The sequence below is a fragment of the Chlorocebus sabaeus genome, chromosome 19 (assembly GCF_047675955.1).
Source record: "Chlorocebus sabaeus isolate Y175 chromosome 19, mChlSab1.0.hap1, whole genome shotgun sequence".
NCBI lineage: Eukaryota > Metazoa > Chordata > Mammalia > Primates > Cercopithecidae > Chlorocebus > Chlorocebus sabaeus.
Window position 1 is genome coordinate 9,035,070 of NC_132922.1, and position 15,039 is coordinate 9,050,108.

General features: G+C 49.4%; 1 protein-coding gene across 1 annotated transcript in view; it reads right to left on the reverse strand.

The window, feature by feature from the left end:
* CCDC134 (coiled-coil domain containing 134) overlaps positions 1-15,039 on the reverse strand; it is a 31,361-nt gene that overhangs the window by 6,513 nt on the left and 9,809 nt on the right. Inside the window, exons 3-6 of the mRNA XM_007975928.3 lie at positions 14,816-14,937; positions 14,525-14,609; positions 11,401-11,582; positions 11,023-11,094 (exon numbers count right to left, since the gene is read on the reverse strand). Of these exons, the coding sequence (XP_007974119.1) occupies positions 11,023-11,094; positions 11,401-11,582; positions 14,525-14,609; positions 14,816-14,937 (461 nt within the window). The remainder of the gene's footprint in view (positions 1-11,022; positions 11,095-11,400; positions 11,583-14,524; positions 14,610-14,815; positions 14,938-15,039) is intronic.

Here is a 15,039-nt window from a genome sequence, read left to right on the forward strand (position 1 = left end):
ATAGAGTGGCTGAGACCACCACAGACCTGGGAGCCCCACACCTGCTGCACCCTTCAGGAGGAGAGGAGAGAGGTCAGCCAGAGTCACAGATGACAGAGCAAGTAGCGGGGATGGAGGATAAGGACTTCATTGGCAGCGGGAGATGGCGGGGGGGGAGGGGCATTCTTCAACTGCAACCCAGGCCCTTGGCTTTCCTCCCTCGTCTCTCTCCAGACCGTCTCATCTAACTCATAGCTTCTATTGGCCTGTGTGGTCAGTTACCCCTCAAACTTGCATCTCCATGTTCAAATGCCTGTCTGAGACCTTCTTTAGGATGTCCCAAATGCACCCTAGACTCAGTATGGTTCCCTCTTCCCAGAGTACCTGTTCTGATGAGCAGCAGGGCAGAAACCGAGGAGCCCCACCTGCACCCAGCATTTCCTCTCCCTCCTTGGGTCCATCACCAAGGCCTGGCTGATTTCAAGCCCTAAATCTCTCTCAAACCCATCCACTTCTTTGTCTCTACTATTGCTGCCCCCATCGCCACTCCCGCCTCTCTGCTGGATGACTCTAGGGGCCTCCCAAGGGCTTTCCACATCCCCTTTGGTCCCTCTCAAGTCATTCTCCTCACTGCAGCTGGATCTTTCCTTTTCTTTCTTCTTTTTTTTTTTTGAGACAGAGTCTTGCTCTGTTGCTCAGGCTGGAGTACAGTGGTGCAATCTTGGCTCGCTGTAACCTCTGCCTCCCGGGTTCAACTGATTCTCCTGCCCCAGCCTCCCAAGGAGCTGGGATTATAAGCGCCCACCACCACACCTGGCTGATTTTTGTATTTTTAGTAGAGACAGGGTTTTGCTATGTTGACCAGGTTGGTCTCGAACTCCTGACTTCAGGTGATCCACCCACCTCAACCTCCCAAAGTGCTGGGATTACAGGCATGAGCCACTGTGCCGGACGGATCTTTTCAAAATGAAAATCTGTTCATGTCACATTCCAGCTTCCATGGCTCTCCATGACTCTCAAAACAAAGTTCTACACGGGGTATCTGCAGGTCTACCCCAGCTGCCTCTCTGTTCCTACCTCATATCCTCCGCCTTTATGTTCTTGGATTCCCTGTACCCTCTCACTTCCAGGCCTTTGCATGTGCTGCAGCCGAGGCCCAGAATGCTCTTTCCAGCACCCACCCTTCTGCCACATTAGCTCGGGCTCAGCTGGTTCACTGCCCTCTAGACCTGCCTTGACTCCCTGAGGGGCTGCTCCTGGTGGTGTGCTCTCTTCGACTTTGTGCTGATTCCTTCTTTCTTGTGCCCATCGCCCTCCCAAACAGCACATTCCATGAGGGTAGGAGGATAGTGTCCTCTGCCACAAGGCCTTAGCACAGAGTCTTCCTGGCTTTTCGAGAGCACTCAATATGTTTTTTTTTTCAATGAATGAGCAAGCCACGTTAGAATAGGAAATACAATAGTACAGCAGGTCCTCGAATAATGTGGTTTAGTTCAAGGTCATGTCATTATAATGTGGATGAGAAAAAAAAAACAATCGATTCCTGGCTGGGGCCACTGTGTGGAGTCCGCACATTCTCCCCACGTTCTGGTGGGTTTTCTCCGGGTACTCCAATTTCTTCCCACATCCCAAAGATGTGCATGTTGGGTTCACTGGCATGTTTATACCATCCCAGTCTGACTGTGGAGGTGTGTGTGAGTGCGCTCTGTGATGGGAGGGCGTCCTGTCCAGGGTTGGTTCCTCCCTTATGCTCTGAGTTGCTGGGAGAGGCTGGACCCTGAACAGGACTAAATGGATAAATAATTATCTTACTTGTTTTGATGAATCTTTCTTAAATGTATGTACAGTTCACATTTATTTCAATGTTTCATATTAAGAGTGTTTTGGTCTTTATTTTGAAGACTAGAGTTGGGCACTGTGACTCATGCCTATAATCCCAGCATTTTGGGAACCTAAGGTGGGTAGATCACTTGAGGTCAGGAGTTCGAGATCAGCCTGGTCAACATAGCGAAACCTCATCTCTACTAAAAACTACGAAAATTAGTCAGGTGTGGTGGTGAGCGCCTGTATTTCCAGCTACTTTGGACGCTGAGACAGGAGAATCACCTGAACCCAGGAGGCGGGGGTTGCAGTGAGCCAAGATTGTACCACTGCACTCCAGCCTGGATGACAGAGCGAGACTTTGTCTCCAGAAAAAAAAAAAAAATCTGGTAATGGTTTTTTGACCAGAAATATGCTGTAGTAACTTAATTCTTAATTTATATCAATTAGCCTATGGTAAGTTGGTTTGTAATACATAGATTCACTTAAAGTCACAGTTTCCAAGAACCTATGGATGATGTTAAGTGAAGATGTACTTTGCCTACAACTGAGGTAGCTGTGCTGTAAAACACACCCTTTTATTTGTTCTTAGGGCAATAGTGACAAACGTTTGATCTGATCAAAGTAGATACTAAAAACAAACAAATAGCTCCACCTTGTGGAGTAATCTGCCTACCAGGTTAGATTAAGTCATGACTCTGGAAGATGGGGGGATTCATAGAAGTGTAGCCCAGAGAAGGTAAGTGAGTCACACAGCATGTGGTAGGCCCAACTAGGACTAGCCTCGCAGGCTGCACACTTCCCTGCCTAGTACTTCCCTACCACACTCTGCTCCTATCTCTGTGAGTGAATCCTGATCCACTTAAGACAGGGAGCTGGGAGACCCCTTAGGCCCCAGAGACCCCATTCCTCTCTGACTCTGGCTGGGCAAGGGCAAGTCAAGAGATCTTAGCCCCTTCAGTCTCAGCGGGCTCAGCTCAAACTAGCTGGGTCAGAAGAGAAACACACCCATCCTTTCCCTATTCCACCTAGGCCTGGCAGTGCCTACTCATCTTTCGAGTCTACTTTAGCTGTCTCCCCAGGAATCTTCCCTGGCCACCCCTGATAGTACCTGACCAGCCTGGGTCAGGTCAGCAGGCTGACGGCCAATACAGCATTGTGGTTAAGAGCATGGCTCAAGAGGCAGATCACATGTATTTGAACCTTCATTCCATCACTTACTGGCTGTGAGACCTCAGCTTGATTACTGTACCTCCCTATGCCTCTGCTGTCTTCACTGTTAGGCTAGTTATCAATTTATTTCCTCTCTATTCCGAATTCACTCTTCATCGCCTGCTCTGTGAAAATGCATCTGGCTCCAAGGTAGAGCCCCAAACTCCTAAGCTTGGTGTTGAAGGGCCCGGACCCCATGCTACATCTCCAGCCTTATCTCCTCCTGTCTTCAAGCTACCCTGCTCTGCCTGTCCCTGACAACAACCACATCCTCCATAGCCTCAAGCATGCCACTCTGGCCACTGCCTTCTATCTTCTCTAACTCCTTAGCCCTACTATAACCACAAGCAGGCCCTCCGTGCTGCCAGCAATCCAGCCTCATTTCCTGGTCCGCTTATCCTCCTGCTCTCCTGCACATACCTTCTCCTCAAGCCTCTGTGCTCCCCTCACTCCCAGACCATGACCTTGCTTTCTATCTCACAGAGAGGATGAAATCAGCAGGAGACAACCCCCACAGCTCCACCACCAAACCCACCAACCCATTTACTTCTGTGCCCACATGCTCTGCCTGCCCTCCTGTTCAAGGTTAAGGATCTGCTCTTCTGTACAAGGCCAAGCCTTCCCCCAGCACTACAACTCACCCCTCCTTACCTCCTCCAGATAAGGCTCCAGCAACCTGGCCCCTGGCCTTATCAGTTTCTCCCTCTCTAATGGATCAGTCCCATCCACACAGTGCAAGCCTGCTGTGGTCTCTCCCAAGGACTAACATTTGAAACCACATTGTCCTCCAGCTATTCTCCCATTACACTGCTCTCTTTGAAAGGAAAACTCTTCGAAAGGGCTGTCTACACTTGCCACATCCACTTCCTTTCCTCTCATTCTCTGGAAATCAAATCTTTTGTTCCCAGCACCCCGCCCCCCAAAGCAGCTTTTATCAAGATCACCAGTGGCCTCAACATTGCTCGGTCCAACAGTCGATTCTCAGTCCTTGCCTTCCTTACCTCCCAGCAGCGTCTGACAAGCCGATCGCTCCCTCCCTACTTCCTCTAAAGCTTTCCTCGTGTGGCCTCTGGGAAACTCTTGGGGTGGCCACCATCATGCTGACTGCTCCTTCGGCGGGTTCTTGCTGCTTCCTCCTCAGTCCTTCAACCTCTTAACTCCAGTCCCATTCCACGCCTCAGTCCTCAGACTGCTTCTATACCTGCCCAATGCCCCAGATGACTGTGTCCTGTCTCACGGCTTTTGGTGCCTTCTACATAGGCATGGCTCTCACATTTACAGGTCCAGCTTCTACTTCCTCCCTGAAGTCTAGAGTCAAATATCCAGCTGCCTCCTTGACATCTTTACTCTGATGTTCACCAGGTGCAGGAAAAAACTCTTGATACCCTCTCCAAGGATTTGAAAAAATGACAGTCCCATTCTTCCAGACACTCAGGCCAAAAGTCTTCTAGTCATGCTTAACGCTTCTCTCTCTCTCACCACATCTGCTTTCTCAGCAAATCCCACTGGCCCTACTTCCAAAAGAGAACCAGAACCTGACCATTTCTCACCAGATCCACTGTCATCGTCTGGTTCAAGCCACTATCAACTGCCACACAGATGAGCACAGCAGCCTCCACACCTAGGTCCCTGCTTCTGGTCCCCGACCATGCTCCACACAGCAGCCAGATGATCCCTTTAAAGTGGTAAGTCTGCGCCTGGAATCCCAGCTACTCAGGAGGCTGAGGCAGGAGAATCTCTTGAACCCAGGAGGCGGAGATTGTGGTGAACCAGGATCACACCATTGTACTCCAGCCTGGGCAACAAGAGCAAAACTCCATCTTAAAAATACATATATAAATAACGGATGGGCGCGGTGGCTCATGCCTGTAATCCCAGCACTTTGGGAGGCCAAGGCGGGCGGATCATGAGGTCAGGAGATCGAGACCATCCTGGCTAACACGGTGAAACTCCGTCTCTACTAAAAATACAAAAAAAATTAGCTGGCGTGGTGGCGGGCACCTGTAGTCCTAGCTACTTGGGAGGCTGAGGCAGGAGAATGGTGTGAACCCGGGAGGCAGAGCTTGCAGTGAGCCGAGATCGCGCCACTGCACTGCACTCCAGCCTGGGTGACAGAGCGAGACTCCAACTCAAAAAATACATATATATAGATGGATGGATAGATAGATAGATAGATAGATAGATAGATAGATAGATAGATAAAAATAAAGTGGTAAGCCACAGCCTGTCACCCTGCTCTCCAGGTCTCTCAGGGTAGGTGCCAAAGCCCTTGTGAAGACCTCTGAGGGTCTCAGGATCAGGCCTACAACTCTGACCCCATTTCCTCACACTCCCCAGCCCCAAATATGCTTCCAACTCACAGCCTTTGTACTTGCTGCTCCTTTAGCCTGGAACGTTCTTCCTAGGGATACACAGATGGCTCCCTCATCTCCTTCAGATAATTCAGGAAGACAGTATCCAGGCCATGTGAAATAGCAACCATACCCCATCTCACCCCGGGCATTCCTTAACCACATTCCCCTTTTTTCTCCACAGCCCTTGTCACCACCTACCATATTATATATTTTTAAATGGACTGCCTGTCTTCCCCAACTAGAATGCCACTCCCAGAAGAATAGGGCTAGCCTGCTTCCCCAAGGGGCAGGATGCAACAGATACTCACTTGGTGCCAAATGAACAAATGTGGTATGCATCTGAGCTTTTGCATAAGTTCGTCCCTCTGCCTGGAAGGCCCTGCCTCAGCTGGTCCATGCAGCAACTAACTCATCCCACAGCCTCCACCACCTCTCTGCCGAGGCTGAGTCAGGCTCCCCTCAGAGGTCTACAGCTCATTATGCTTCTTACCACTATAACAGTAACACTGGATTGGAACTGTTTCCCTGCTGCCTTCCCCATCCGACTGTGAGCATCTGAGGAGCTGGGACACGGCCAGCCCTCTGGACAGGGACAGTGGTTGGCACACAGGCTGGTATGAGTTGACTCCAGTGATGGGTACATAAGAAGTAGAACTCAGAACTCTCACCAGCATGGAGGGAGTGTGTGAGGGAAGTCGAGCAAATCCGGGGCTCCTGTGAGGCAAGCCCACGTGGGATATCAAAAAGTGAGGAAAATCTCAGAACTGTTCCCAGCCAGCATGTAAGGAAAGTATGTTGCTGCTGTGGTTATGTCCAAGTAGAGCACATTATGATAAAGCTGGACTCAACTTATCATGGCACCCATTGTCTCTGTGGCCTACGCTGTCACCCTTCTCCTGCGTTTAAGTGAGGCATCTATGACCTGCATAGCAAGAAGAACTGGCATCACAGCAATAAAGCATCTCCATGGGTGACCCCTTGCTGGGAAAGGCAATCTGTCATGGCCTTGAGTGTCCACACATGTTTTCTTGCTGTATAAACCAAGAATGGAAGGCTGTGGCTGTTCTTGATCTGGGCCATTTATCAGGGTAATGATTGCAGCAAGCAACCTTGGGGGATGTGTCATTTCAGCTGGGCATGCAGGGGTGGCAGCTACCCTACTGAGGAAACCACATCCCCCACTCTGCCACATAAAGCAAAGCCACTGGCTCAACAGGACCCTCAATTCACAGGTTCCCCCAAATATTCAGGCCTAGCCCACTGTAATTCAGCTAATATAAAAGCTAACAATGTTGTACAGAAAAAAGTTAACACAGCCGGCCTGACTCCTATCCTTTGAAAGGCCTGCTTCCAAGGTTAGCCCTTGACAGACATCTGGGAACTTGCATTTCAGGAGGGCCCCCACCACCCTAACTGCTAACAGCGGTTCACTGTGCCAAAACTGTTTGTGCAAACAATATGGTTTCTGCTGAATACATACTTTGCTCCTGGGAGTTTGCCATTTTGACATAAGTTAGGCAAAAAGTACCCACATGACTAGCTCCCAGTAAAAACTCAGACACTAGGTCCCTCATGAACTTTCCTGGTAGAAAACATTTTAAACATGTTGTCACAACTAATTGCGGGAGGAATGAAGCACATCCTGTTTGACTCTACTGGGAGGGGACTCTGGAAGCTGAGCCTGTTTCCCCTGGACTTTGCCTGATGCACCTTTTCCCTTTGCTGATTTTGCTCTGTATATTTTCTCTGTAGTAAATCGTGGCCATGAATGTGACCATATACTGAATGGCCATATACTGTGAATCCTCCTATTGAACCATCAAGCCTGGGAGTGGTTTTGGGAACCTGACACAGGTGTCCATGAGCAGCAGCAGTCAGCCAGCCCCAGTAACAATGCTGGTGGACTAAGTGCCATAAAGGCCAGTCAGACAATGGCCTGAATTAAAACCTATCACCCTTGCCTTGGATGACACTCCTTTCTAACAACTATGCATGTTATATTCTTACTGACTATTGTCAGTGTGCTGGTCATCCGGAGATTACAAAATGGCAGATCAAAGATACCTACCCCACTCTTTTTATTTATTTATTTATTTATTTATTTTGAGACAGAGTCTTGCTCTGTCACCCAGGCTGGAGTGCAGTGGCACGATCTTGCAGAGGCTCACTGCAATCTCTGCCTCCTGGGTTCAAGTGATTCTCCTGCCTCAGCCTCCCGAGTAGTTGGGACTACAGGTGTACATCACCTCGCCTGGTTAATTTTTGTATTTTTAGTAGAGACAGGGTTTCACTATGTTGGCCAGGATGGTCTCAAATTCCTGACCTCAGGCAATCCGCCTGCCTTGGTCCCTAAGTGCTGGGATTACAGGCATAAGTCACCATGCCTGGTGATACCTATCCCTCTTTAGGGCCACAAACTATGGAAACAAATTGTGGTGACAAACTAGACAGCCTGGCTCACTTGTTTAGATGCCCATCATAAAGCTCAACCTCTGATAAGACCAAATGGAGTCAAACTGCTGATCAAGCCTACTTCATCCAGATCACTGCCACCTAAATATATCATTGTACTTGGCGTGGTAACGTACCCACTACCAAGGAGCAGCACAAAACGGAGGATTCTATATTTCTGGTTCAACTACCTGAATCTCTGGTTGGAATGGTATGGCCTGAGATTGTTAGGATTGTGACCACTTGGCTGAGTATCCTGCTTGCTGATTTCCCTGCAGTGGCCCATGTGGGTAAAGATAAGAGATACAACAGGTCTCTATACATCTGTAAAAATGCCCTGGTCCCATTCATACCTGACATTTCTGAATGAAAGGTCTAGGTCATAGTAGGCAACAACTGGAGAAAAAGTGAAACTATAGATGCTGGCATAGGTGGCAGAGAACACAAGCTTTTTTTTTTTGAGACAGTCTCGCTCTGTCACTAGGCTGGAGTGCAGTGGTGTGATCTTGGCTCACTGCAATCTCTACCTCCCGGGTTCAAGCGATTCTCCTGCTTCAGCCTCCTGGGTAGCTGGGGCTACAGGCGTGTGCCACCATACCCGGCTAATTTTTGTATTTTTAGTAGAGATGGGGTTTCACCATATTGGCCAGGACAGTCTTGATTTCCTGACCTCATGATCTGCCCACCTCGGTCTCCCAAGGACACATGGATTTTATAGCAATAATTCTGCCACCCAGGCAGGAAATACCTTAGATCCCAGAAAGTGCAGGGAACAATTAATGCTCTCTTTATCCCTTAGATCCATCACTGCCACCTGGCAAAACAATCCTAGGGTCTGCCCAAGCCCAGTGGCAGCTGCAGCTGTCAATATGGCCAACTGTTGGGTGTCTCATTCCCATCCACATGATAGAAAAACTCACATGGACATGTCAGTAGTGAGCTATTCTGCTGTGTCTAATGCCATCAAAGATAGTTCTTACCAGTGACCTTGTGCAGACATACCAGCCAGCACAATTTTGTTTCAACCTGACAGATACAAATCCATCTGCTTTTCCTGATGTGTGAGTAGCCTTGGATTATACCATGTAGGGCAACTGAGGCTGAAGCTCCACAGTGACACTGCCCTCAGGCTCAGCTAAACATTGTTCTGGTGACTCAAATCAAGTGTAACATGTGGGAGAGAATGGGTCATGAAATGTCTCCTTATGGGGGCATGACGGTTGCTTGGGTCCATCTATTGCCCCCTGTAATTATTGGCAATAACATCAAAGATTGGCAGGTCAATCTAAACTCTCTTACATGGGTGGTCGTGGATAACAAATTGGTCTTAGACCATATCCTGATTATCCAAAATGAGACTTACTGGTCCTCCAAGACCTTCACAGCTGGTTGAGTCCAGGACCCTGATCAATGTTGCAGGTTAGGGGCCAGACACAGTAACTCACACCTATAATCCCAACACTTTGGGAGGCTGAGACAGGAAGACGGCTTGAGCCCAGGAGTTTGAGACCACCCTAGGCAGCACAGTAAGAACCTGTCTCTGAAAAAATAATAATTAGCCAGGAATGATGTCACACAGGCCTGTCATCCCAGCTACTCAGGAGGCTGAGGTGGGAGGTCTGTTTGAGCCCAGGAGTTCAAGGTAAGCTAGATGGGTGACAGAGCCTGGGTGACAGAACGAGACCCTGTCTCTAAAAAATAATAATAATAATAATGTAGATTGACCTTATCCTGCTATTCAGAATATAGTTGATAGTAGTCTGAATTAAATGAAGTATGAGACTAATTGAACAGATTTGGTCCTAGTCTCTATCAGTCAGATTAATTAGACTGAATAGCACATTTATGTGAAAATTTGAGTTAAACCAAGCCATGGAGGGCTTGGGGCAGACTGTTGGCACAGCAGTCTATCATGGCCCTGAGCATCCCTGCATATTCTTGCAGTGCACACCAAAGATACAAAGCCCTAACCACTCTTTACCTGGGCTATGTCTCAGGATTGTGTTTACAGAGAGCAACCTTGAAGGGTGTGGTGATATCTCCTCCCAAAGAGCACATTTGCTATAAAAAATCATGAATTTCCCCAGCTTGGCAGTTCTCAGCTGTGATGCACACCCCCTGCATGCACAGCGCCCACCTGGCCCTCTCTGTGTCACCCCCATGGGACTTGGGGAACAAGGTGAATCAACACAATCAGGCCAACAGTCTAGCTACTGCCTTTGCTGTAATACAGTCCAATATCTCTGACCTGTCAGTGTCCATGAAATAGTAGCAGGCTAGCTTGTTGGCCTGGAGGCAGAGTTAAATCCTAGACCCCTCAGACACCCAACACCTCTCTCCACACCAGGGACCAGCATGTGGCTTGACAAGTCCAGTCCTCCAGTCACCACGGCCCTTCCTTCCTGCCCCTCCTAGCCCTGCCACTTCCGATCCCTTCCTCACTCTATCGTATCTGTCCCTGTCCTTTTTTCTTTGAGATGGAGTTTCACTCTTGTTGCCCAGGCTGGAGTGCAATGGCACGATCTCAGCTCACTGCAACCTCTGCCTCCTGGGTTCAAGCGATTCTCCTGCCTCAGCCTCCTGAAAAGCTAGGATTACAGGCATGTGCCACCACGCTTGGCTAATTTTTTGTATTTTTAGTAGAGACGGGGTTTCACCATATTGGTCAGACTGGTCTCGAACTCCTGACCTCAGGTGATCCACCCGCCTTGGCCTCCCAAAGTGCTGGGATTACGGGCATGAGCTACCACGCCCGGCCTGTCCTCATCTTTTATCCCAAACTTACAGTTCTCAAAGCCCACCTTAGCCCCCTGGAATAAGAGCACGTACAGGAGTGCGGGATGGAAGCCCAGTTGGTGCTAAGAGGTTCAAAGGCAGGGAAGAGCATGGCCTGACCTCCCTGGCTGCCCTGATATCCACCTGAAGTGGGATGCCTGTTTTGTGCTGGGATGGGTTTGTTCATAGCCACCTAACTACCCGCCATGGTTGAAGTTCACACGCTGTGAAAAGACAGGGAAGCTGAGGCTAAGAGGGGAGCAGTGACTTGCCCACAGGCTCCAATGACTCAGTGATGGCTTCTGGACCCAGGCCCAGGCTGCCTGGCTCCAAGTCCAAAGCCACCCAAGGTCCCCAGCCCCTGCAGGCCTCGGCGTCCTATGGCCCAGCAGAGGCAAAGCAGACACAGGCATAGGCCCTGGCAGCTCACCTCTGTGCGGTCGATTTTAAATGGGTTCTGGAAGTCGGAGTCTTTCTCACTGATCCCCAGTTCCTGGGCCATCTGCAGATGAAGAATCACTCGTCATCCTCTGCCTTCTCCCGAGTTCTGCTCACCAGAGAGTCACTCCCTCCATGCTGGGACCCAGACTCCAGACTTGGGCAAATGTGGGCCAGGTGATGACCCCATGGGAACTGGGTGAGCACAGAACCCCTTGAAATGGGACCTCTGTGGCCCAAGATACCCTGAAGCTCCACAAAGAAAATGTAGCCAAGCTCTGACATTCAGGCCCGACTGAAGGCAGATGTGAGGATCCTAGTCCACCACCAAGACAGAGGGCTCCTGGGCCACCTCCACCCCAGTCCTTACCAGGCTGAGGATGGGCGAGTGGGGCCCCTGGTCGAAGACGCCCGTCTGGTTGCAGAAACTGATGCCCCAGCGGATGAGGAGGTTCCAGTTGGAGTTGTGGTCAAAGTAATAGTGCACAATCCTTGGGAAGCGCAGCACCACATCGCCGAAGAAGGCCGTGTTCTCCACCACATGGGAGAAAGCTGGCAAGAGGACCCTGATGAGTGGCCAGGGCAGATGCTGTCCTGGCTGCCTCGCTGGTCCCTGGCATCCTCCAGAGAATAGAGACATCCACCAAACCCACCAAGCAAGGAAGAAACAGTGCCTACTGACCACAGGCTGCCAATCACATGTATAGTGCGAACTAGGGCCTTACACCCACTAGCTCACTGAGTCCTCATAACCACTTTTAGAGGGAGATGTGGCTGCTGTTCCCATTTTACAGATGGGAAACTGAGTCTCAGCAGCTAATGAGTAGCAAATCTGGGCTGCAAACCCAGGTCTGTCAGCCCAAAGGCACATCTTGCTGCTTAGAAGACTCATTTGCTATGGGGACCAGAGAAGTGAGTGTTGTTCTGCACACAGATGCTGATGCATCACATGAGGCTTTGCTGGGCTTGACCTCCCAACCAACATGTTATCCAAATGTCCAGTGCTGGCCCTGGTGTTAATACAACTAGAGTGTCTGTGAGACCTCAGGTCTCTTAGGATGGCCAGAGAACAGGCCAGCATTTTTCTTTTTTAATATTCTTTCCATTTTATTTCATTTTAAGTGCTTAAGTTCTTATTTTGAATGAACGAATGAATACAATTAATTAATTAATTACTTTAGAGGTGAGGTCTCACTTTGTTGCCCAGGCTGATCTCAAATTCCTGGCCTCAAGTGATCCTCACATCTCGACCTTCCAAAGTTCTGGGATTATTGGCATGAGCCACTGCACTCGGCCTGAAATTATCTTAGACTTACATAATACAACATAAAATTCATTCATTTGGCTTCCTCTAATGTAATCTTTTTTTTTTTTTTTTGAGACGGAGTCTGGCTCTCTTGTCCACGCTGGAGTGCAGTGGCGAGATCCTGGCTCACTGCAACCTCTGCCTCACGGGTTCAAGTGATTCTCCTGCCTCAGCCTCCCGAGTAGCTGGGATTACAGGCATGTGCCACCACACCCGGCTACTTTTTCATATTTTTGGTAGAGACGGGGTTTCACCATGTTTGGCCAGCCTGGTCTAGAACTCGAATTCAAGTGATCTGCCTGCCTCGGCTTCCCAAAGTGCTGGGATTATAGGCGTGAGCCACCATGCCTGGCCAAGTGTTATCATCTTATATAACCAACATACAACTATCTAAACCAGGAAATTAACAGCAATACAATACTACCAACTAACCTAACAGACTTAATTTGAATTTTCTGTTTTCCCACTAATGTGCTTCTACTGATCAACAGGTCAGTTTAAACTGAGCTTTGTTAGTGTGCTGCAGGAAAACAGCCTGCTGCGAGACAAGCGTGGCACCATCTTGAAGCCATAATGGCTGAGGTTTGACCACTGCACACCAAAGTATTCCGCAGCAAGGTCTTTAAACAACGCCTGTAGCATAGATAACCCCTCAAAAAGATGATTATTTAACTTCCCCAGTGGTCACAAGTTTCACACGAAAGCCTGAGATGTCACCAGCTACATGTTTTAACCTAAAAGCTTGCTGTATAAACAATACTTTTGGCCGCGTGTGGTAACTCACCCCTGTAATCCCAGCACTTTGGGAGTCCACGGCGGGTGGATCACCTGACATCAAGAGTTCGAGACCAGCCTGGCCAACATGGCAAAACCCCGTCTCTACTAAAAATACAAAAATTAGCCGGGCCTGGGGGCACACGTCTCTAATTCCAGCTGAGGGAGGCTGAGGCACGAGAATCACTTGAACCTGGGAGGCAGAGGTTGCAGTGAACTGAGATTGTCACTGCACTCCAGCCTGGGTGATGGAGTGAGACTCTGTCTCAAAAGAAAAGAAAAGAAAAAAGAATAGTTTCTGTACAAGCATTGTCATCTGCAAAATAACAAAGAATACTTTCTGGAGGTTGGGTGCAGAGACCACCATCTCATTTCTGCCTGAGACATGGCTTCTGTTCAGAAGTTCCTAATGAATGTTTCTTTCGGAGAAACTGGACCTCTCAGCTCCCTTGGCCTTGGAAGGTAGGTTTGCACAGACCTGCTCACCACGGAACATGTGTCCATCATGGTAGCAAGTCCCCCAGACCCAGGTTAGCCAAAAGCATAACTGTGTAAACAGCTCTAAGCAGTCCCTATCGAAGCCAGCCCCTAAGAGAGGGCCCAGGCAGCCCTCACCAGCACTAGCCAGGCCACCCAGAAAGATAAGTAGACTCCAAAGATATGCCAGGGTGGGTCTGAGACATGTCAGGCAGGGACCCTGGGGCTTCAGAATAATCTTGAACCTCAAAGAACTCAGGAAGTCAGCTTGATTCAGAGGGAAGAGCCAAGGCAAATTACTTGTACTCTTCCATATAGAAAGTAGAGAGAACAGTGTCTTCCCCCAGAGTTATGGTGGAGATTAGAGTTGATGGTTGTAAAGTGTCCACTATGTAATATGTAAGAGCTGCTCCTATCCTCTCAGTGTAATCTAAGAAATGCTATCGTGGCCAGGTGTAGTGGCTCATGCCTGTAATCCCAGCGCTTTGGGAGGCCGAGGTTGGCGGATCATAAGGTCAAGAGATTGAGACCATCCTGGCCAACATGGTGAAACCCCATCTCTATTCAGAATACAAAAACTAGCTGGGTGTGGCAGTGTGTGTCTGTAGTCTCAGCTACTTGGGAAGCTGAGGCAGGAGAATCACTTGAACCCAGGAGGTGGAGGATGCAGTGAGCTAAGATCACACCACTGTACTTCAGCCTGGCGACAGTGAGACTCCGTCTCAAAAAAAAAAAAAAAGAAATGCTATTGCTAAAATGTAGCCAGTTAACGAGGAAGGCCACTCACAAAACGCCCATCTGCCCAAGGGGACCACTTGGAAGGTGCCACAAGAGGGCACTTCCGGGGAGAAAAAAAGAGTGACAAGAACAGGAGAGAAGGAGCAGCTAGAGAAGATCGGGTGGTGCTGAGGACAGGGCAGCGTAGGGCAGACCATACCATCCTTTAGCTTCTCGTCCTGGGGGAAAGGCCCATCTGGGAGCACATCAGCAGCGGTGAGCACTGTCCGGGAGTCCTCCAGCACCTGAGGGAATCCCGCCAGGGCTGAGTGGCTTCACAGTGCCCATAACAGACTGCTCCCGTCCCCATTTATTTAAACCCCACTTCAAGTCTTATGTGCACGCAGTTCCCTTGTCCCTGAACACCATCCCCTTAGGGAACTCCTATTTACCCATCAGTGCCCAGATCAAAGAATGGACCTGCCATGAGCTGCCCCCTGCCTGCACACACCTTAAAGAGCCCCTTGAGCATGACATCAAGGATCTTGTACTGCTGATGGATGTCGTTCAGCTGTGCCAGGTTCTTCAGTGCCAACAGCTGCTCCCGCCGCTTCACCTCAAACATCTTCTTGTCTGGGCAGCATTAAGTTAAGGGGCTGGCATCAATAGCCCTGCCTGGACAATCGAGCAGTCTTGCCTCAGAAGGCTCATTCCCGACCAGCAAGTATCTGCAAG